Source organism: Nuphar pumila, chromosome 7, assembly GCF_984573655.1.
Source record: "Nuphar pumila chromosome 7, dmNupPumi1.hap1.1, whole genome shotgun sequence".
In the NCBI taxonomy this organism is placed as follows: Eukaryota; Viridiplantae; Streptophyta; class Magnoliopsida; order Nymphaeales; family Nymphaeaceae; genus Nuphar; species Nuphar pumila.
Window position 1 is genome coordinate 90,517,367 of NC_143255.1, and position 23,310 is coordinate 90,540,676.

Sequence of the window (23,310 nt, forward strand, 5' to 3'; positions counted from 1 at the left end):
CTTGTTTTTTCTAGTGTTTCGCTAAACCTTGAGAAAGTGTCATGATTTCGTTTTTCGATAGAGAAAGTGCTGTGATTTACTCCTGTCCACTAAAAAAAGGTCTGACCTAATCTTGTAATATCAGGATTTCCTAAGGGCCCTTTAGTGATATACGATTGATTAAATGGAATGCACCAGCAGGACAGTATTTTCAGGGAGCAATAAGGCTACGGAATGGCGTCGTGTCTCATTGCCCCCAAAAAACAGCCACCGCAAATTAAAATGCACGCGTGCCCATCCGGCTACTCGTCACGGTGCAAACGGGTCGGATTTAAGGGACTTTATTTTTAAATCCGGCACATAATATGGATATGGTATATGGATTTTAAATATGATCAGAAAGTATACTTATCTCTTTCGGATTACATGATCGGACTTTTTGGGATTCTGAAACACATTCAATCAGTACTAATGGAATACACCCATTTGACAGCTTTGCACCCTCGTCTACAGTGTATCCTCCGGCCTCTGGGAATAAGGGGAACGGGTTCCAGAGAAGGGCCCCGACCCCGACCGCCCGAGGCATTCTCCAGGTTGTACTCCAAGCTTGGAGATTAAAAACCCAAGATCATGTTTTTTTTTTTTTTGAAAGGCAAGCTGGGGTTAGGGCAGACCCCTACCAGTTATACAAGGATACCATTGGGATTCTAACTTGCAACGTCCCAACACAATGTGACGTGAACTGGCTCCTCCAACAAGAAAAGCGGAGCTCTCCTTGGTCAGCATCATGGTTTTTACATGAAGAATAGGACTGGCCCCGAAGGGGTTTGGCGTAGTGGGATGGGGTCTAGGCCGCTAGGGAATGTTGAGGATTAAGTATTCAGATTTCTCTCATACCACCGAACTGTCAGGTTTCTTGTTTGGGTTTCACATGGAAAATGGATTAACACTTCTCAATACCGTTAAATTTTACATATAAGGTTTTCGGTTCCACGGTTTTCAGAGGACCTCTTCTCATCCGGCTTTTCTCCCTAAACTCTAGGGGTGCCAATGGGTTGGGTTTGACCCAGACCCGACCCGTACGAAACCCTATAGGATCAGGGTTTGATGATAAATAAGGACTGATTAGAATTCGGGTCGAACCCAAAAGGTCCAATTGATATATGGACCCAGGTATGGTATGTAAAAATTCATACCAGAACCGGGTCCGGCCAAAGTTTCGATTAAGAACCTCAATTTTTCAATATAAAAGATGATAAAAAAATCACTTTACCGGGTATGGTCCAAGTCTGGTTCATGTACTTCTTATAGGATCCGGGTATGAATTTTTTATGATGGGTCAAATTAGACTAAGATTCGGATCAGATACCATCATTTCAAATCAGGTTTTAGTCTGGTTCCACCTGAGTCTGAATCAAACCCTACCAGTTGTAAACTCCACAAGCAACCACATCACAGCAGTAGGACGACCTGAGCAGGCATTCTCCAGCTAGGCTACAATCTATTAGTGAAAGTCTCTCTCTCTCTCTCTCTCTCTCTCTCTCTCTCTCTCTCTCTCTCTCTCTCTCTCTCTCTCTCTCCAAGAGCATCTGAACCAAAGGAGAATTCTATGCATCACTCTCAATCTCATTAAAATTCTTTCTTACGCATCTTAGAACATTCAACGCAATATTAGAAAATCAATGGAGTTACAAGATACTATGGTGCCATTGATGGCACCAAAGGCAACCCCATATTTCACAACTCATTTCAAATAGCAACAGCATTATCGATCACACTCTCCATGTACTCGTCTACCAACAGAAAGCAAAGATAAGTTACAGCCCCAAGGGATTTGTCATAGCAGGAGGGGGCCTTGGCTGCTAGAAGGGTGGTCAGGATTTCATTCTAGCCCCTCACAAATAAGAAAGGTAAGAGCATTATGTCCCTTGCACGTGCTCAAGCAAGGCGACTCCCTGGGGACAAGGGGTGTGCCACGGGTTTACACCATTGAAAAGAAACTGCAAGTACCGGCATAGCCAGCACGACTAAGTCACTGATCCTAGGGTTGGTTTCCCGTTCTTAAGAAAAGGAAAAACAAACAAAGATAAGTTACCTTGTTATGTCTGGGTTAAGCAAAAATTGTATCGGTAACGCAAGCCAAACATCAGCGTCTCTCTCTCTCTCTCTCTCTCTCTCTCTCTCTCTCTCTCTCTCTCCAAGGTGGTGGTTCACCAGGGATGCCCAGATTATATACCTCTCTTTCAAAGTTGGTGGTTAGACAGGATTTAAGGGTAAATGAAGCAAAATTCTTCTTTCAAAACAACTGCTGGTGAAAAGACACCCAGAAACCTAATTGACAAGTTACACCTCTAAGGGAAACAAGGTATCCCTGACGCCCATGTCACAAACAGGACTTAAACAAAAGCCCATGGGATCAAGAAGAACCTGACCCAACCCATAGCCCATTCTAGTAGAACACGATAACTGTTTATAACAGGCACTTTATTGATCTAAGTTCTCCGACAGAGTTGGTTAAAATCTTCCCAAGTCATAGTTTGGTTATGATGCCTAACTGAGACCAAGCCAAGTTTTAAATTAACGTCTATAACAGTCTGACTTTTTTTTAAGGAAACCACCAGTGTGAAGCTGTTGCGGAATAATTCAGGCACAGCCCCCCTCAGGGAGGGTTTAATCGCAGGACAGGCGCACATCCATGGAATGGTGAAACATCATTCCACAACCTTGTTACGATGAGAACAGGCTGAGGGGAAAACAGAATATAAAAAAACATAAAATAATATAATAAAAATGTCGGGGAGGGGGTCTACCCCTAGCCCTCTCTCACACCCATGGGTAGTGACCAGACAGCGAGGCCACCGGCGAAAGGCCAGCAGCTTCCTGCACAATGGCACCCTGGTCTCTCTCACGTGTGCAGATAGCAGCATCCCACTCTGACAGCACCCTGGTCTCTCTCTCTCTCTCTCTCTCTCTCTCTCTCTGTACTCTTCTTCTCTGACTAGGGCTTTGATTAGAGCATTGTTTAAAGCTTTGAATCAATTTTTTTAATTAAGACTTATTAATTAGTTTGATTAAGGTTTTTCTTTGATTTGATTAGAATTTTTTCTTTGGTTTCTTTGACTAAGGCTTTGAATAAAATGTGTTCTTAAATTAAGCTTAATATAGTTAATTTGATTAGGGCTTTGAATCAAAATATTTTAATTAGGGTTTTTATATTTACTTTTGTGGTTTTTTATTTAATGATTTATTTTAATTATAATTTAGGGTTTTTTGGTTTATTTAAGATTTATTTACTTACATTTTAAAGTTTTATAATTTATTTATGATTTTTACATTTGTATATAAAAACATGAATTCTTAATTTTTTCTCAAATTTTAAACACTTTTTAGCACTTGGATCCAATTTGATATCCATATTCAGGGATAAAATTCATAATTTTTTGATAAACTTTCGTAATTAGATCCAATATGACACTGATTAGAGTATTTACATATCAAAATAATATCAATTCTTATTTTTCTCAACAAACAACAAAAATTTTAAACATTTTTTGGTATTCAGATCCGATTTGAGATCCATATCCAAAGATAAAATCCAAAATAAACACGTTAAGGCGAATCTTAAAAAAAAAAAAAGTTATCTGACCCCATTACCAAAATGTGTCCAAGTTGTTCGCACAAAGTAAAAATCAAACTTCGGACACTAGGAACACAATTTCATGTCCAGTCAAAACAAATGCTGGATGTAATACAATTGTTAAAGAACAGAGAACATGTGTTGTCTGTTATGTTCAGCTGTTTCATCCAATCTTGGATGCGCCATCAAACGCACCATCAGGGACCTCAAGCGTCCCTCAGATGTAAAACCTAAGGATACTCAGCCCCGCAAATAAAAAACTAAGACAAGAAAAAAACTAGATGATAAATTTCTCTAATATAACAGGAAAATGTGTAAACCAGGTAAGTGGAGCAACAATTTAGCAATTCTAACTATCTTTTGAATGAAAGAGCATTTATGACCATCTTCTGACAAACGATCCAACGAAAAAAAAAAACAGATGAACAAGAGCAAAGAAACTCGTCTACTCAACTTCTGCAAGATAATCATCAATTTCAGATGGTTTCAGCACTCTGCATCAGCACATTGACAGAACCGGTCAGTTGGAATTCCAACTAAAAGTGTAGCGACATGAGTATGCATTCATGTGTGTGTGTGCATGCCTACACGGACGGGATAATGCATGACCGCATGAGTATGCACAAGCATGTAAGAGTCCGAATCAGGTGCCATCACATGGCACAAAATTTGTGCCCTAGGCACCTGATCGCCCTCCATCACAACTGACAGACCCTATCCTCAAGATGAAGGATGATCAGGTGCATAAGGCACAAAAATTTTGTGCCAATCATATGGCACCTGATCTTTTCACCATGTAAAAAAACCATAGCATAAACAAAGGCTTCATAGCAGGGGGGGCAAGGAGTGGCCTCAAAAGAACTTCACACAAAGATTCTACATTAACACGATATGCAAATCTTGAATTTGCCATGTTTGGATGTGAAGAGATAAAGAATTGGTGTGATGTCTCCTATCCGAGGGGCATCACACAATCTTGAATTAGCCATGTTTGTATGTGAATAGATGCATGAATTTGTGTAATGTCTGCTGCCCGAGGTGCACCACACCATAATATATCAGGAAAATGACAACGTTTATGCAACATTATGGTTCATGCAACTACTTGAGGGCCATATCATGTGGGAATTGGGAAGGGCATTCAGGTCAGGTTGTTAAGATATACACGAAGAAAAGGAACATATTCACATCATACTCGGAAAATCACAGGCAAACAACAATCTACCTGAATTTTCGGTCAGCACCAATTATACCAATCTCAATATTTTTACCAGAAATTTGGCCTTCAAACCTACAGAGAGTGCAAAAATATAGCAGGTAAGTCCAGAATAGCAAGAATCCAAATAAATATTTGCATAGCAGGCATTCTTATCATGCACACCCTTCTTTTAGAGTCAATATGGCGGTATGTACAGCATCATCCAGCTCCATGTCATCTGTATACCTGCTCAAATGGATAGAAATTAACACGATCACAACTTTGGATCAACTTTTCTAAGCATCTAAAAAGCACAAAAAGAATAGCATGTCAAAAAAAATTGGGATTTGGATTGTGTAGTGACACAATGATCCACAAACAGAACAGAAGAATCAAGTTACTATCATGCTATATTATCATTTTACATAATCAGGATTGTTTTAGAGCTAACAGAAGAGTGAAGAAGATCTGAAGAGAAACTCATGACACCTTAAAGGCCACATCAGACACCTATCAGATTTTATTTTTTAAACTCGAATGGTTAGACCCCAAAGGGGGTTGGTGTAGTGGGATGGGGGCACGCGGTCTAGGTTCAAAACTCATGGGTGTCATCTCTTGAATCAAACTAGTGGACTACCAAGTTACAAACCCCTGACACGGCTGGCTTTCAGACAAACCCAAGTAACCAGTGGAAATAAACCAATGCTTAATATACAGCCACATGGGCAGATGGAACTAGACTGGGGCATCGATCATGAAGTAGAGTAAATATCATGCCCAAGGGTGATTGAAAGCAGCAGAAAGTTATGTAGCTTTTGTTACATAGTGAAAGAAAGTAGGGGAGACACACAGGACATTCATGATGATTCTGTGTCAGAGCTCCACTAGTAGACATGCTTGGGAGGGAGTATGGACTGCATCAAGGATGGCTTTGGGAATTTACAGTAGCACGGTGAAAGTATATGGCCTTTATTATTTCGCAGAAAATAGACAAAAGGCTCATCAAGTTTGGTCACATAACCAAGTCGATATTTCGTCAACTTGGTATGTTGAATTGTGCTCATGGGACTAGCTTAATGACAATCTCTTTCTTGTCCAAGTTTCTTACCATAAATGGTTTGATTCTGCATATATTCCTCCATCTTGTGTTTACAGAACCATCACTAACTTACAAAAGTAAAATACATAGAAAATAAGTTACCTTTTCTCAAGAAAAGTCTTTGCGTTGGAAACATTCTTTCCCATGGCAGATGCTTTCCAAGAGAAATATGAACCTGATGGATCCACCTACAACCAAAGAAAAGAGAACTCAAAGGGTTTACCAGCCAAAAGTAAGAAGCAAAGAGCACCCATGAAAGTATCAAGGGTTTACAGGTAAGAATACTTGAAATAGTGAATAATGCACAAGGCAGAATTTATAGTCATATGAAGAGAGAGAGAGAGTGGGGAATGTATATAAGCTGAGAAGCAAGCATGCCTGTTACATAAGGAGAAAATGGAATTCGTACCACAGACATCAAAAACTTCATAGCAATAATTGGACTAGTGTCCAATATTTTCCATGGGGTCAATTTAAACTTTACAAACTAGCTTTGTCAGAAATGAGGGTTCACGTATGACACCACTAACCAAGCGACAGAAATCCATCAGATGCTAAGCTGCGTACCTGGTAAAGTTGTGGGCCATTGTCATCATATCCAGCAGCAAGCAATGAAACTCCAAACGGTCTCACGCCACTGCAATCAAGCATGAGGCCATCAAGACAGCAATTTATAAATAGGAACACAACCCCATAGGGTTACAAGCTAGTTACCCAGATTGAGTAAATTCCTGCATGACAGCTGCAGTTTCCCTCACAAGTTGTGTAACAGGAATAGTCTCCTACAATTGTTAAATCAGAAGTTGCATAAGGGATTTTTCTCATTTTTGTGTTCTAGCTACAACAGGCAACTCCATACACACGTAAGTACTAATTGTTTTGTGAATGTAGTAAAAACTAACTTAAAGAAAAGGTTGCATAAACAAAGGAAATGCCATATGATTACTTTATACAGTCTGTAATATTGTTGTGCTTGCTTCCTACTTTTCCGAACTAAAACTCGAAAGTCCGGGCCCATCCCACTGTACACAAAGAAGAAACCAGTGCTTTATTAGAGGTATATCAACTACAACTGCATGTACAGAGAAGTGGAAAAGGAATATATTTCACGATGCCATAATGCAGGAGGTTCGCATTTTTTAGTTGACAAGAAATATGTCTTTAAAAGCAAGAAAAAGCTCACGTAGGAATAAGCATTTTACTTTTCCTCAATGTGAAACACAGAGACACAGTAACACTAATAAAGCAAGATAGAAGTTGTGGATGCACTCCCAACAACAATCACCTCTCAAACTCAATAGATCTGCATCCCTGAACATCAATTACAAAGAACATTAAACAGAACATTTATCTACAATGATCATGATATTCTTCACAACCTAAGTCACATGGGTGCGGGTGCGGGTGCGGGTGCGGGTGCGGGGATTCGGCACTTCCAAAAAACCCGGGTGCGGGGGTGCGGCAAAAAAAAATTTTAAAAAAAAAATATATATATATATATATATATAAGGGGTCCGGGTTCCCCCGACGCGGGTCCTGGGCAAGGCCGTTCTATATCTTATTACCCACAATAGGGATTGTACCGCCTCCAGCCATCTTTTCTACTTTTACATTTTTAGATTTCTTTATGACATATAATAAGATATGTCAGTTCTTTATGACATATAATAAATGTCAGTGCATCACGTGAAGTGGAGGGGATTTTGTGTTTTGCGCTTTTTCCTTCTGGAAGTGGAGGGGAGACTAGTTGGGGGCAATTAGTTAGTGCATCACGTGAAGGAACTTTGGTTAGAGTCCCCAACCCTGGTTGGGTGCAACACTCGAGACATGTAAAGGGTTAATGTGATGTGATTTGAAGTAATAAGGGGCAGCAACGTTAGCTTTACTAATTTGTCCCAAAGGCCGAATGTTGGAAGCATGTGGGGAGATTGGTTGCGCATCAGAGACGGGCAGTAGTAGCGCAGGCACAGCAGGGAGCTTTGCAGGCGCAGCAGCAACAGCCTTGGCCGTGAATGATTCCCTTTAGGTTGGTGGCTTCAAAGGAGAGCTGAAGAGAGGGAAGGTATTAGTCCGGCGCCTCAAAAGCTGTCTCGCACCGACGCGTTCCCCTTTAGGATGCCTCCCTTCTCCCGTTGTGACAACAGCCCCACCTTTTATAACAGTGAGGGCAGGTTGAGCGATTTATACGATGTCCCTGGTAGTGCAGTTGCAGCAGGAGCTACTGCAACCTTTTCCTATTGCCTTCAAATCCCCAGGTATCAACTCTAAAACAACACCCCTTCCAAAACACCCTTTGCATTTTTCCGGCACCTCTGATTTGTCCAAAGAATCACCCTTGTACCATTTCATAGGGCAAACTAAAAAAAAAAATCAAAAAAATGTATCAAAATGACCCTGGGTGCGTTGACCGCACCCAGGGTCGTGTTGACCGCACCCGCACGCGCACCCGCGTCGAGTCGCGTCGACGCGGGTGCGGCACCTGCTTTGCCGAGTCCCTGTGACATAGTTCACAACTATTCCATCTTGCCACATTTGACATAAAACAGTTCATCAGGGCATAGAAGGATATGCTAACATTGCAAAAACACCAATTATCATCAAAGTTTATCTCACTTAGGAGTTCAAAACATTGAACTAGCCCTCATTAAGCAACTAGTGAAGTCAAAACTTGCTGATAGCCGCTTTTTTCATTTGTTCTTAATTTCAAAATTAGAAGGAAAGCTTTCATGTTGAAGAAACTAAACCAATGCCTATGAGTATATTCATAAAATTTGAAGAATCCGAGAAACATCAGCAGCATCAATTTAAATGGCACCAGAATCAAAAAGCTTAGCTCCATACACTAAGGTAACAAAATTTTATTGACCTTCAACATCACAGTTAACATGCATATTATCGCTTATCTTATTGTACCATGGCCTTGTGAGACATAAGCAACCCTTGTGCCAAATATTCTACATAGATCAATTAATTAAAGACTAATGATGAAAAACCATGCGTAAACTATTTTTTCCACACAAACACACACAGTATATGCATGGAATGCTAAAGGTACTAAAACCCCTAACTTTCAGAATTGCAGAAAGATGGGCAAAGTTACCTGTAAACAACTCCAATATTTTCTGTCAAAAGCTGAATCTTTTGTACCTGACAGGATGAAGTTTAAAATCATATTGTTACTAAAATCTATAAGAAAAAGTATGTCAAACACTCCAAGAGCAGCCAAAGAAAACTTCTACAACTGTCAATTCATGCCAAAAATGACAAAAAACTGTTAGAATATGCAATCACTAATGAGAGAGCTATATGTTTATAGTGAAATTTGATGCTAATAATCTTTTGTTTGCCTATCCAAAATTGCTTAAGGCCCACCCAGCCAACCTGGAATTTGGTAACACAAATAAGAATTTAAGGACTACCAAAAGAGATTTAGATTAAACAAATCTCCAAGGACAGACATCCTTCTCTTCATTCCAAAAATTTGTGTTGAAATAGCCAGATGACAGAACTCTCAATGCACCTGCCTCGAGCACCCTACAGGAAGCACTATGTAAACATTGAAGAGGTACTGTCCTACAGTATCCAAAACAGAAAACTACAAACATCTGCCAACCTACTTTACAAGCATTATTTCCATTAACTATGACCAGGCTGGCCCATACTCTTTTCTGGCTACTTACTGTTGCCATATTTCCTTAAGCACTTTCACAGCAAATACTGTTTAAAACTTACATAAGCACCACACACTATGCTCCCAGGTGATATCTAGGCCATCACATGGAAAGATTCAAATCATTAGGATGATTCATTCAGATGGCAAAGAGGAAATGAAGCAAACAAGCTCCTATGGGTGGGATAAAAATAAGAAACGAGTAATTGTTTTCATACCATTGAGAACACACACATATACAGTGATTTAGAAGTTACTCTTAGATGTTAGCCCGTCAACTTGTATTTAAGAATAGTAATTTTTTAGACACATCAATGTCATGGAATACCTCTCACACATAACATGACAGCTTAACGAGGAGCATCAATCTTTCATTGATCTATTTTTTGGGAAACCAATGTTCATCCAATACTTTATGTTGGAACGTGATGATTCTGGACCAGATCTGGATGTGTGCTGGACTGTATTACCCTTTTCCACTCTCTTGTATGTTTTATTTGTTTAAGGGTATTATTGTCCTAATGTAAAATTGGTTGTACTATAAGTATTTGTAACCAATGGAACCCACGTTAAGGAAAAAGATTCAATGTGGGAAAGCTGTAGCCTTAATTCTTCTTCTCTCCTCTTCTTTTCTTGGTTAATGTGTTTGAGGCTCAACCCAGATCTGATTTCTAATATGGTATTAGAGCATACTTGATCAGGATCACTATTGCTTCGTCAAAGGTGACTAAATCTATCATCCGATCTCTCTGTCTCTCTCTCTTCTTTTATTTCTTCCTGTCTCTTCCTCTTCCTTATTTCTTCTCAGATCTTATTTTTTCCTTTCTTCTTTTCTTGGTATCTTCTTCTTCCTCTTTCTTCAAAGATCAACATTTGTGGTTGATCAGATCTGAATCAAAATTCAAGATCGGTATTCATTGTTGATCATATCTGACGTCAATCAGATCTGAATTAAAATTTACGATTTTTTGTTGAAGAAAACTGATTCAGAACTGTCGACAATTAGAACTGAATTAGATTCACGAATCATTCCTTATTTTCGATCAGATCCGACGTAAAAAAAATGTTTGATCTGACGTCAATATATTGAAATTCCTGTTGCATTCTTTGATCTTGTTTTATTTTCCTGTATTCTTCACTCATGGATTTCACTTCTAATCTTTTATCTGTCAATTTCCTTGGGCAACTTGTGTCTGAAAAGTTAACAAATTCTAATTTTCTCACCTGGAAACGCCAAATAATTCCTTTCATTCGGAGTCATGATCTTTTAGGCCACCTTGACGGATCAATTTCGATCCCACCCCAAAACGTCATCCGGCAACAAAAAGATGAGAAAGGGGTTGTGGTGTCTACCACTACTATTCGCATACATTACATCAACATTGTCACAGGAGGTACTTTTGGGAATTCCAAATGACTGCACTGTTGGACAGTTATGGGTGCACCTTGCCCATACGTATTCTCAAATTTCTGAGGCACGCATCATGAATCTCAAAAGACAGTTCCATGGCGTGAACAAAGGAACAATGAGTATTATGGAATACTTCAACAAGATGAAACATATTACAGACCAGCTTGCGTTAGTGGGTGCAGACATACCTGAAAAAGAGATTGTAGAACAACTTTTTATCGGCCTTGGACCAGAATATCATATCATCTCCACTACTCTGCAAGAGCATGATGAGTTACCCAAGTTGGATGTTATGAAAGCCAAGCTTCTTGGATATGAGAATGCCCTAAAGATGATGATGGAATCCTCTCTACTAATGTCAACTGTGGAAGAGGATGGGAAGGATGGATATGAAATAGAGGTCATGTGGTGCAGGGAAACAGGGAGGCAATGGAGGTCACGGTTTGTTACATCTTCCTAACGTACCATATTTTGCAAGACCCAGGGTAGTCGCAACTCGTTACCCCAAGGACGTGGTCCACCCACCTGTTTCCTCTATAAAAGGCCTGAACATATTAAAGCTCATTGTTGGTACTGTCACGGGCTTACTTTTTCAATAAGTCAGTGCAGCGCGACGGTCCTTCCTTACCGCCGCAAGCCTATCTATCGCTCTATCACGGGCATAGAATGCTTCGCAAACCCACGACACGCTAAGTTGCCCAACCTAACGGCCAAAAGCCGCGTACCAACACGTTTCCATTTGCTCATTTTCATTGGCCTTATGCACCACCCCGTGCACAACTGCCTAGCGGAAGCACATCAAGCACATTTCCAAATGCGCATTCTATGTAGTCCATGTCGCTTAGTGCATAGTCGTCTCATATCAGCTATCACTTCCGAAAGAGACACAAACTTTGCCTTAGCCTTGTGTGTCATGAAGTGTATTGCAGCTCCATGTGCACGACATAGCAAAACCTCGTCACTGAAGGAACAAGACCTTGCAGCCCCCAGTCTAAATATTCGTTGAAGATTGGACACCATAGCGAAGAGCACCACCCAGACTCATTCGTCGACGCCTAGGCATTCACTTGCCTAGCCCCGAGTCACCATACTCGGTTGGAACCACCTAAGATGATTCTTGAGGGAATTAACCCTAATCCACATGCACCCCTGTGCATCCAACCACTACGCATGGGAGCTCTTGCAAGCCGAGAGGTCCTTAACCAAATCTCCAAAGGCAACATCCTCTGATCCGTTGGCACTGCTTAACCAAACAACGCTCCACGTTTGTGCCGTCACACAACGATGCACTAACGACGATATCGATGCTTATCGCATGTCATGCTACCACCGTACGTCACTGATCAAGTGAACGCATACCGCGCATTCCAACACTTGATGCATTTTTCACTCAGTAGAGTTCTGCACTGCACATGCCCCGTTCTGAAAGATCAGCCCGGGACAGGTATAACAATCAAAATAATCAGTTTTCAGGTCAAAACAGAATTCAAAACAATAAAGGACAATGAGTGAGTCAAAGACTGGAAGGTTAGTCCTCACAATCAAAACCTGATCTGAATTTACTTCTGACAGCACTTTCTGAGCTGAATTTGAAGCAGAATGATCAAGGAGTATGATATACTAATTCTGGAGCTGCTAGCCATATCACAGGAGATGAGGATAAGCTTTCTATGTTGGTTCCTTATTCTGGAAAATCTAGTATAATTACTGGAGATGATACTCACCATCCAATATCACATATTGAAAACTCTTCTATACCTCTTTCCCATTCTAGTACTCTTAATCTATCTAATGTTTTATTAGCTCTCAATATTACAAAAAACCTTGTTACTGTTTTCAAACTTGTCGATGATTCTAATCTTTGTGGTATTTTTACTCCTTTGGTATATGTCAAGGATCTTCACATGAAGAAGACGTTCGTTGAGGGAGAACGTGTTGATAACATGTACATCTTCAAAGAACGACCGTCTCAAGTATTGACTGCCCCTGCAATAAAGATTGTTTCTGAATTTTGTTCCTTATCCAAAGAAAATAAGTCAAATGTTTAGCATAGTCGGTTAGCTCATTGTAGTCGTCCTTTTATTGAAAAGTTAGTTTAAGACAGTTTAATTCCTAAACAAAGTCTTAGTTTTGAAATTATTGATTTTCTTTGTCCTAGTTGTCAACTGCCAAAAAGTCAAATTTTACCTTTTAATATTCTAAATAAAAGAGCATCTAAATTGTTTGAGATTGTTTATTTTGATATTTGGGGGCATGCTCTTGTTAGTTCTTCTTCTGAAAGTCGATATCATGTCACCTTTATTGACAGTTACTCCAGGTTTACGTGGATCTATTTCATGAAATGTAAACTTGAAGTATTCCAAATATTTCGTATGTTCCATATCATAGTCAAAAATCAATTTGTTGCTTCTATTGTTAACTTCCAAAGTGATGGAGGTGGAGAGTATTCATCGAAGGAATTTGTAGACTATCTCCAACATAACAAAATTACACGAAGGGTTTCATGCCCTTATAATGGGATCACTGAGAGAAAACATCGTCATATACTTGAGAGTGCTTTGGCAATGATGCACGAAGAAAAAGTTCCCCTTTGGTTATGTACAGAGGCCTTTCATTCAGCAGTATATGTTATAAATTGTCTTCCCATGAAACTACTGTTGAGAAATTCGGTTTTGATGTCACATAATATGATACACTGTCTCATTTGATTTTATATGATATGATAATATGTCATCTTGAAAAATGTTATATTATGACTGAATATGTTTTGCCATAAATCTAACGAGTATTTGATGCAAGGATATCTCACCCAATAAGGATGGAGACTTCCTGTTCAAGTACAACTATGGTGCAATCATACTCCTTGAAGAAAAAGCTTGATGAGTCATGCTTTCCTAAAGTTCAAATGAAGAGATCGGCTACCTCAAGATGAAGACTTTTTTCTTCTTTAGAGTCATATGTAACAGAACCTTCAGGAACTTGCATATTGCATATTACATACTCATTCATAAACACTATATCATAAAAGTATACGATAGTTTCAAAAAGCTCCTTTTTGAAAACTAATAATTGTACCTTCTTACAACCTTTCATGAAAAAGATATTTTGTCATATAATAATTGTACCTTATACTATATACAAGACAACATGAAAAAAGGAATGTAGGAAAAAGACAAAAACATAACATCGACTACATGGAGAAAACAAATATAATATGTTTTTGAAAAGACTCTAGTTTCCTTCTTTAAAGAAATATTTTGAATATAAGAAGAAGACAAAAACATAAAATCGACTACATAAGAAAAACAAATAAAATATGTTTTTGAAATGACTCTAGTTACCTTTTTTCATAACCATAGAATGTTGACCTTCTTTTGGTCCTTATTCTCTCTGGAGACTTTGAAAAACACAACATAAAGAAAACACTTGACATGACTATGTACAAATAAATATCTCAAAGCACTCATAGTACTTACACTCATTTAAAGTAAAGAAGTACTAATGTACCTCAAATCATTAATTAGAATAAAGACAAAACTACAACCCAACGTTCAATGTACTACTGTAAGAAATAGACTTTTTACATAAAATATGTATTACCTAAAATATTACAACGACTAGTGTACCCTCTATTTCACCTTTATGGAAAAAGGCATTCTCGAACTTCTCTAAAAGATGTTTTTGAAATGACATAACATTTCACATTTCAAAAAGTTACAATTCCAAAATGTAACGACTACTTTTTATAAGCTATATAAACACACTCAAATAAACTATTCAAACAAGGGAATGGAATAGATGTGTGAGCTTACAAAGAGAAAAATTTCTATTCGTGATTTGAAAAGAGAGCCTTGAAAAAGAAAGAGAAAAAAAAAAGAAAGAAAAGAGAAAAAGTCAAGTCCAGCTCTTTGACAAAGAGTATCCTCTGAGTGACAAACAGATCATTCTGAGAATCCTTCATTCGTGCATTCATATCATTCTGAAGGTTCTATAGGAAGTATTGTAACTCTGTTATTCACTGTATTCCTTCTTTGTTTAAAGAAGTAGACCTCTGTGAAAGAGGGTGTTGCCCTTCTCTGTTGAGAGAAGAAGACCTCTTGGGAAGAGGGTGTGCCCCTTCTCTGTTGAGAGAAGAAGACCTCTTGGGAAGAGGGTGTTGTACTATTTATCCGATGACTCGGATGTTATAGTGGAAATCTCAAGTGGTTTGCTTGGGGACTGGATGTAGGTCTGGATACTGACCGAACCAGTATAACTTCTGTGTTTTATGTGTTGTGCCTTATTGCTTAATTATTTTTATTTTATCGATCATTATCATATTTCACTATTCACCCCCCCTCTAGTGGAATTTCAACTACTTGACATCAAATCTCCATTCTCCGTCTTATATGAAAAGCATCATGATTATAACTATTTTTGAGCTTATGGTTGCACTTGTTATGCTCATATTGATGATAGTCTCATAAACAAATTTGACCCAAAGGCTAACATCTGTAAATTTATTGGATATTCTTATTATCACAAAGGTTATTGATGTTTTGATATCAACAAAAAGAACATTCATGCTTCCATAAATGTTGTTTTTGATGAATTATCATTTCAGCCCATTGCTAGAAATCTTGAAAGTGATATTCAAGAGAGAATACTCCAGACCCTAGTTGAGCAATGATCTTTTTGCCAATGGTGATCGAATACTTGGAGACTTTATATCACACAGTACAGGAGATGTTAGTGATAATCCAGTCAATATTGATGGTGTCACCTCAAGTACAAATCATGGGAATGTGGAGGCACATCCAGGTAGATATAAAGATGGTATGGTATACCAAAGAAAGTCAACATTAAATCAAATGGATACTGAACAGCAGGAACAGCAACCTATTGAAAATCAAAGTTGTCACAACTCTCCATGAGCCGATATCAAAAAGTCTGACAGAGTTCGACATCCAATTCAAAGGTGGCTGATCACCAGATTTTCTTGACAGAAATTCAAAAGCAAGTTGAACCTAAATCATTCATTGAAGCTTATCAAAATAAGCGATGGATAGAGGCAATGAATGAAGAAATGAATGCATTACATGAATGTGGGACTTGGCATATAGTGAAACGTCCACTTGAAAAGAATGTTGTTGGATCTAAATGGGACTACAAAATTAAATGTAAACCAGATGACAACATTGATAAATACAAGGCTCGCTTAGTGGCAAAAAGATTTTACACAGGAATGTGGTCTTGATTATGAAGAAACATTCAGCCCATTTGTTAAAATGGGGACAATTCGGATAATTTTATCCCTAGCTGTAAATCATGGATGGTCCCTAAGTCAACTCGATGTCAAGAATGCCTTCCTACGTGAGGAGCTCAAGGAAAAAGTAACCATCAGGTATGCTGAAAATGATGCTAAAAAATATGTATACAAGTTAAAGAGAGCAATTTATGGGCTTAAACAAGCATCTCGTTCTTGGTTTGAAAGTTTCTCTTCTGAGATTCAAAAACATGGTTTTTGTCGGTCACATTTGGACTATGTCATATGGGTGTGGGTGTGGGTGCGGGGGCGGGGGTGCGGCAGGGGCAAAAATGTAATATATATATAGAAGGGGGGGGGTTCCCCTGGCACGGGGTTATATGGGGGCAGCCTCCCCCCCCAAAGAATTTTTTTATAAATTCCGCAGCCCATTTCATAGGGCAAATTTAAAAAAAATCCAAAAAATGGACCGAAATGACCCTAGGTGCGGTCAACGCACCCAAGGTCAGGTTGACCGCACCCGCATCGCGTCGACACGGGTGCGGCACCCTGCTAGCCGAATCCCTGTTACATAGCATTTGGATCATTCTCTATTCATTTACAAGGTAAGGACTTCGTTACTATTCTTCTCATATATGTGGATGACACAATTGTCACAGGTAATTCAGATTCACATATCCAATCGGTGAAAGACCTCCTAAACAAAAGGTTCAAAATGAAAGATTTAGGGGTACTGAAATATTTTCTTGGTGTTGAAGTCGACAGAAAGGAGAATGAATTAATTATGACTCAGCATAAGTACACTATTGATATGTGTTGAAGAAAACAGGTATGGCCGAGTGTAAACAATTGCTAACTCCTTGTCCAATTCATCACAAACTTAGCATGTTTGATGGTGAGCCATACCAGAATCATGTTGAATTCAGAAGCATTGTTGGTGGTTTACAATATTTGACTTTCACTAGACCGGATGTTGTTTATGCTCTGAATCAAGTATCACAATTCATGCATTGCCATAAAAATGTTCATATGAAAGCTATAAAGCGAATTCTAAGATAACTTAAAGGAACCCTGGGTGATAGTTTAAAATACTGAAAATGTGAGGATAAAGGAATGTTAGTTGTTAAGGCCTTTTTTATGCTGATTGGGCAGGAGATCCAGACGAACGCAGGTCGGTTTCTGATTATTGTATATACATTAATGGCAATCTTATTTCTTGGTCCAGTAAGAAACAAAAAGTTGTGGCTAGATCAAACATAGAGGCAGAATATAGATCCATGGCAGCAGATGTGTCAGAATTGGCTTGGATAAGATATTTGCTGAATGATGTGGGAGAAAGGATTCCCAAGTATTTTGCGACATTCAGAGTGCAATAAAGATATCTTTAAATCTTGTCTATCATGGCCGTACAAAGCATATTGAGGTTGATCAACATTTCATCAGAAACAAAATTGAGGATGGAGAACTAGAAGCAAAGTTCGTTAACACTGAGTTTCAGATTGCAGATCTATTTACAAAAGGTTTGTCAAAGCACAGGTTTTGGTTACTCAAATCCAAGTTGTCCATGGTGATAGACATGTACAACTTGAGGGAGGCTGTTGGAACGTGATGATTCTGGACCAGATCAAGATCTGGTCCGATATTTGTATTTTCCTTTCTATGTGTGCTGGACTGTATTACCCTTTTCCACTCTCTTGTATGTTTTATTTGTTTAAGGGTATTATTGTCCTAATGTAAAATTGGTTGTACTATAAGTACTTGAAACCAATGGAACCCAAGTTAAGAAAAAAGATCCAACATGGGAAAGCTGCAGCCCTAATTCTTCTTCTCTCCTCTTCTTTTCTTGGTTAATGTGTTTGAGGCTCAACACAGATCTGATTTCTAATATTCCACTGGCATATAACTTTGCTCGAGCCAAAGCCTTGAAAATTGCTATCAACAACCCAGAAAAAAAAAACTAGATAGACCAACACTATTTATATTTTAATGGAAAGAGAAACTATCACTAGGTGTCCATACTTGGTGAAGAATCAGAATATGACTTCTGCTGACATTTGTGCATCTTCTTGTTTTTTAAATCCAAAGCATATTTAGGGTGTAGGAGGTATTAAAGATTGCACAAGCCTTAGGTGACTATAGGCAAATGAAAGATTGAGGAAGCATTGTGTTTCTTGCGATTAACATCTTAAAAGTTAATATCCATCAATAATCTCTTTGCTTCTATGTATAGAGAAAATCTATCAAAAATATTATATGTTTCCGAAAAAGGGATTGTACTTCTTTGTCATTTAAGTGTAATAAACTTTAGAATACAACAACAACTACGCCTTCATCCCAAAACAATTGGGGTCGGCGATATGAACCAACAAAGAAAATCATTCTGGGTCTTCCACATGAATCCTTCTCCTCCATTCATTTCTATCCAATGCCATGTCCTCGGTGAGGTTCAAAGCATTCATATCCTTTCCTATCACCTCCATCCATGTCTTCCTAGGCCTACCCCGACCTCTTTTAACTAATATATTTTCCCATTTCTCCATCCTTCTAACTGGAGCATCATTAGGCCTTCGTCGAATATGTCCAAACCACCGAAAACGATTCTCTCTCATCCTATTTTCAATGGGTGCAACGCCTACCTTCTTACGTATCTCCCCGTTCTGAATCTTATCTTTTATTGTATTTTCACACATCCATCTCAGCATACGCATCTCAGCTATACTCATTTTTTGAATATGATGTCTCTTGGCAGCCCAACATTCCGTACCATATAGTAAAGCGGGCCTAATAGTCGTCCTATAAAACTTTCCCTTCAACCGCAATGGCATTCTACGATCGCACAACACTCCAGTTGCACTCTTCCATTTCATCCACCCAACCTTTATCCTATGATTTACATCTCCATCAATTTCTCCATACTTTTGAATGATAGATCCCAAATATTTGAAAGAATCATCCACCGGTATTTCTTTCTCACCAAGCTTCACTACACTCCCATCTCTATTTCGTTGCTTACTAAATCGACATTCCATGTATTCTGTCTTACTTTTACTCAACTTAAAACCTCTTGCTTCCAATGTCTGTCTCCATAATTCTAACTTAGCATTAACCCCAACTCTAGACTCATCAATCAAAACAATATCATCAGCAAACAACATACACCACGGCACATTTTCTTGAATTGATCTCGTAAGCTCATCCATCACTATAACAAATAGGAAAGGGCTTAAAGCAGATCCTTGATGTAACCCAACTGTTATAGGAAAATTGGTTGTCACCCCTCCACAAGTGCGGACATTGGTTACTACTCCTTCATACATATCTTTAATTATACTAATGTACTTGAGAGAAACACCTTTCTTCATCATTGTCCACCAGAGAACTTTAGAATAATGGTGCAAATTGTACTTTAAAGATATGGGTGCATTATGGGTACATACTATGTGGAGCCCCCCTCCTCCTACCAAAAAAAAAGTGTCTCATATGACTACTTTAAGCACCCTTGTCACATAAACACAAGTATTTGCTTTCATACACTTAACGCATAGTTGATAGTAGGTTCCAAAATCCATAGAATCAGTCCCTAAAAATGTTTGTGCATCTGAGATGGAAAAACTTAACGCTATACCATGTGTTGGAATTTAGCATAACATCAAAGTGCTGCTTCTGTAGAATCTTGACAGAACTGTATATGCATCCTGAGGAGCAAAGTCTAAACCAAACTGAATAGAGTCATAAAATCACTAATCTTAATAAAACAGACAAAATGAAAAACTTATGTAAACATCCCTACCAACATTCCACTTGTTCAATTTTCCTTTCTTCGAACAGAAGTATCAGATACAATTAGATAACAGTCTAACGACCAGGTAATAATGAAAGCACATGGATAGAAGTTTCTCTTTCAAAATCGTGTAAAATCAACTGCTTCTTGCTAATCAGAAATAAATAGGCTAACCATGAAATAGATACTTGTAGGTAAGAAAATAAGACAGTTTGTAATGACCATGGTATTTCACCAATGACCAACATGAAACAACTAGAAGTTATGCACACTTCTTAAATAGAAAAGTTTTGCGAAGATGTGAACCCAAAACATAGGACAGTTAAACATGCCAAAAACCCTTTACTGCAAAACATAGAAAAGGCATGCACAACCATGCTGGTGATTAGCATCAATAACCAACAAACTGCTAGAATAAATAAGTAAAACTCAATAATTATCAGTTATGCTTGTCCTAGAGAAAGCTGATTCAGAGCTATAAGTGAAAGAAAAAAATTTCCATGATATTCAACACAACATTGGTAAGAATGTCAGATTCTTACAGATGACTCATCAACTAAAATCGATGGTAGTTTCTTCTCAGTGGCAATGACAACCCCGTTAGCAGCTGCAAACAACAGTATAAAAGCTTGTGAGCCTCATTATCTAACAAATGGAAAGCCAAAACCTGGAGCTTAAAACAATAATGCATGTCCTTTCAAAAAACAAAGTAAAGAGATAACAGCTGCAGACAAGTGTATAAAAGCAAATATATGCACATGCACCCAGTTTTGTTACACACTGCAGCTAATGTGAATACAAAGAGTGTATTACAAATGCGACAACAACTCTGTCTTTATAAACTACATCTTTCAAGGAGAAGTTGAACTTTCTTATCTGTATAATGCAAGTTATGATGCACAATGATTATGTTGACCATCTTATGTATCTACACCTTTCATGTTGTGATCAATCAGTATTTAAAGACAAGATGAAAACGCTTCATAAAATGAAAGAGAATCGGTGTATAATCCAGTACATGAAGATGGGAAGCAGTGGATGATAAAGAAAGTAAAAGTTGTGAGGTAAAGGCAACACAAAAGAGGATCAATTAGAGCAGCGAATGAAAATGAGATGGAAAGGGTAGGACAGACAGGAAGCCTGATAAATAAGAAAGCTAATCTAGTATATCCAACTCCAATTTCTTCATGAAGAACTTATCGAAACAATAAAACAAACTACCATAAAAGAAACTGTGTATTTTGCTTCTTGACTACACAAATCATGCAGCAGCTTTTTCTTTGATTTAGCAGCAATAAACAATTACACCTCCTAGGAGGAAAATCATGCCTATTTTGACTCTGATTACATTGCCAATATTGTATTTTTCACACCATGGTGATTGATTGCCACTGTTTTATTTTTTTGTCCTAATAACGCTTTCTTTTGTTTTGCCTACCAAAAAAGAAAAGTGCAACATTTGCATCAGGTCAATTTCAAACTTCGCATAAATGCACCTGCAACAATTATAATCCTTTGCTTCAATAATATAGCAAGATGTTCCATTATGCCACTAGTTGAAGATTCTCCAATGACACAAGCTCACATCCTACACAACATACTTTATGTTGCCTATATTTTCTTTTCCCACTCTGCTTGACAGCTCAAGACAGACATTTCATCTATTTCCCATATGTAGTCCTCAAAAATTCAGGCCTCACTTCTAAGCTGTTTTCCAGAAAAGGAGATTGTCCGACTTCTTTCCAATACTTTCCAACAACTCATCGTACCCAACGAGGAAGAATGTGTGTAGCATATTTAGGATCTGGTTCTCTCATGGTATAACACACATAAAGCAACCAACAGCTTGAGTAAATAGGTACTGTTATTGTGTTTATTATTTGGACAATCATTCTGGCTTCACTGTATATCCCTTGCAAAATAGGTATATGCATTTACATTTGACGTTTACTGTTTCGCTCAAGTATGCAGATTCTTCTACTTGAGTGTCGCGCACATTGATTGGAGACACAACGCCTGTCACAACCATCTTAAGCGTTTCTAGCATACTTTGTTTAGATTCTTCGCAGTTAATTTTCCTTTCACGTGACTCCTTATAGTTCCCTCCATTTCATTTGACTGCATGGGATTTATGGGCATGCATAAATCAGGTAAGACCAAGACTTTCAAGTTTCAACTTGATCACGAATAACACGCGGCTCAAATACTTCACTGTGACGTTGTGGAACAAGGTTACATTAAGCATTTAAGCAGTCTGAGTGTTTTTTCCAGTTCTATTCCCCAATTGACCCCGAAATCCTTCCAGAGAATTCAATCTTCTGCCTGATTTCCAAGAAAATGCTACAAATATTCAATCTTTTCTTACTACAAACCCTACATTTTTTGCCTAAATCAAAAGTAAACAACCTATTATCCCAACGAAACTCGCATCAATCAATCAACCGAAGCCATTTTGACAATAACTGCTTATCATTGATCCATAAACATTTACATACAACTAAAGAGACCATAAATCCCTGAATAGAATCAATTAATCTTCTGTATTGCGTCTACCGAGATCGGTGAGACAAGCTACTGATCGAAAATATACGTGATAAAGCAAAACCCTAAGATCTGAGTGAACAAACGAGCAAGAAGAAGAAGAACGAGAAGGACTTTGTACCTTTGATCCCGAGAGAGGTCTGGCCAGATCCGACGGCCATCAGAGCGTGCTCGATTTGAACTAGCTTACCGGACGGACTGCATAGATAAGAACGAGAATACGATCAAGAACAGGGCGTACGCGTACGAATACGTATAAGAAAGATCTAAGGTTTTAGGGTTCGGAATTGTACGCACCTGAACGTGGTGAGGGAAAACGAATACTGGCTGTCTCCCATCGCAACTCTAAAGAGATTGAGAAGAACGAGAATGCCAGAGAAAGAGCGACGACGAATCGAGAGAGAGAGAGAGAGAGATTCAGAAACAAAGCACGAGGGAGACGACAAACTTATATGGGAGAGGACATATAGGGAATTAGAGGAGTTATTTCTTTCTGTATTGTATCTAGCAAAAAGCCCCTAGTTTTCTAGAAATTGCTAGGTCACCCTTCAGGTTGGATAGTATTGACTAATAAACGAGTTCAACGAACCAAGGAGTTGGAGCTCATATTTACTCGAGTTAAAGTAGCCGAGGCCGAGCTGGCTTTTTTTTATTCATAACCCGAAGAAACCGCACTGTGCACGAAGATCTGATCGTGCTGGCTCAGCCTGTCATACGACTCATAACTATGTCCTCGGGGCCTATGCCAA

At 38.5% G+C, this 23,310-nt stretch overlaps 1 protein-coding gene across 1 annotated transcript; it reads right to left on the bottom strand.

Moving 5' to 3' along the window:
* Positions 1-3,894: 3,894 nt before the first annotated feature.
* LOC149832445 (proteasome subunit alpha type-2-like) lies at positions 3,895-22,967 on the bottom strand. Its single transcript, XM_090012458.1, has 11 exons — positions 22,859-22,967; positions 22,683-22,759; positions 20,563-20,627; positions 9,014-9,060; positions 6,860-6,935; positions 6,628-6,695; positions 6,481-6,550; positions 6,016-6,101; positions 4,998-5,060; positions 4,842-4,907; positions 3,895-4,110 (listed from the first exon to the last, which is right to left on the bottom strand). Exons 1-11 carry the CDS (start codon positions 22,897-22,899, stop codon positions 4,062-4,064), a joined length of 708 nt encoding a protein of 235 aa, XP_089868584.1. The 5' UTR covers positions 22,900-22,967; the 3' UTR covers positions 3,895-4,061.
* Positions 22,968-23,310: the final 343 nt, after the last annotated feature.

Excerpts from the sequence above, each read along its gene's own strand:
- LOC149832445 (XM_090012458.1), bottom strand. The coding sequence starts at position 22,899 with ATGGGAGACAGCCAGTATTCGTTTTCCCTCACCACGTTCAG. Across the intron at positions 22,760-22,858 it reads TTTTCCCTCACCACGTTCAG|TCCGTCCGGTAAGCTAGTTC; the intron begins GTGCGTACAATT and ends TTATCTATGCAG. Across the intron at positions 5,061-6,015 it reads AAGACTTTTCTTGAGAAAAG|GTATACAGATGACATGGAGC; the intron begins GTAACTTATTTT and ends CCATTTGAGCAG.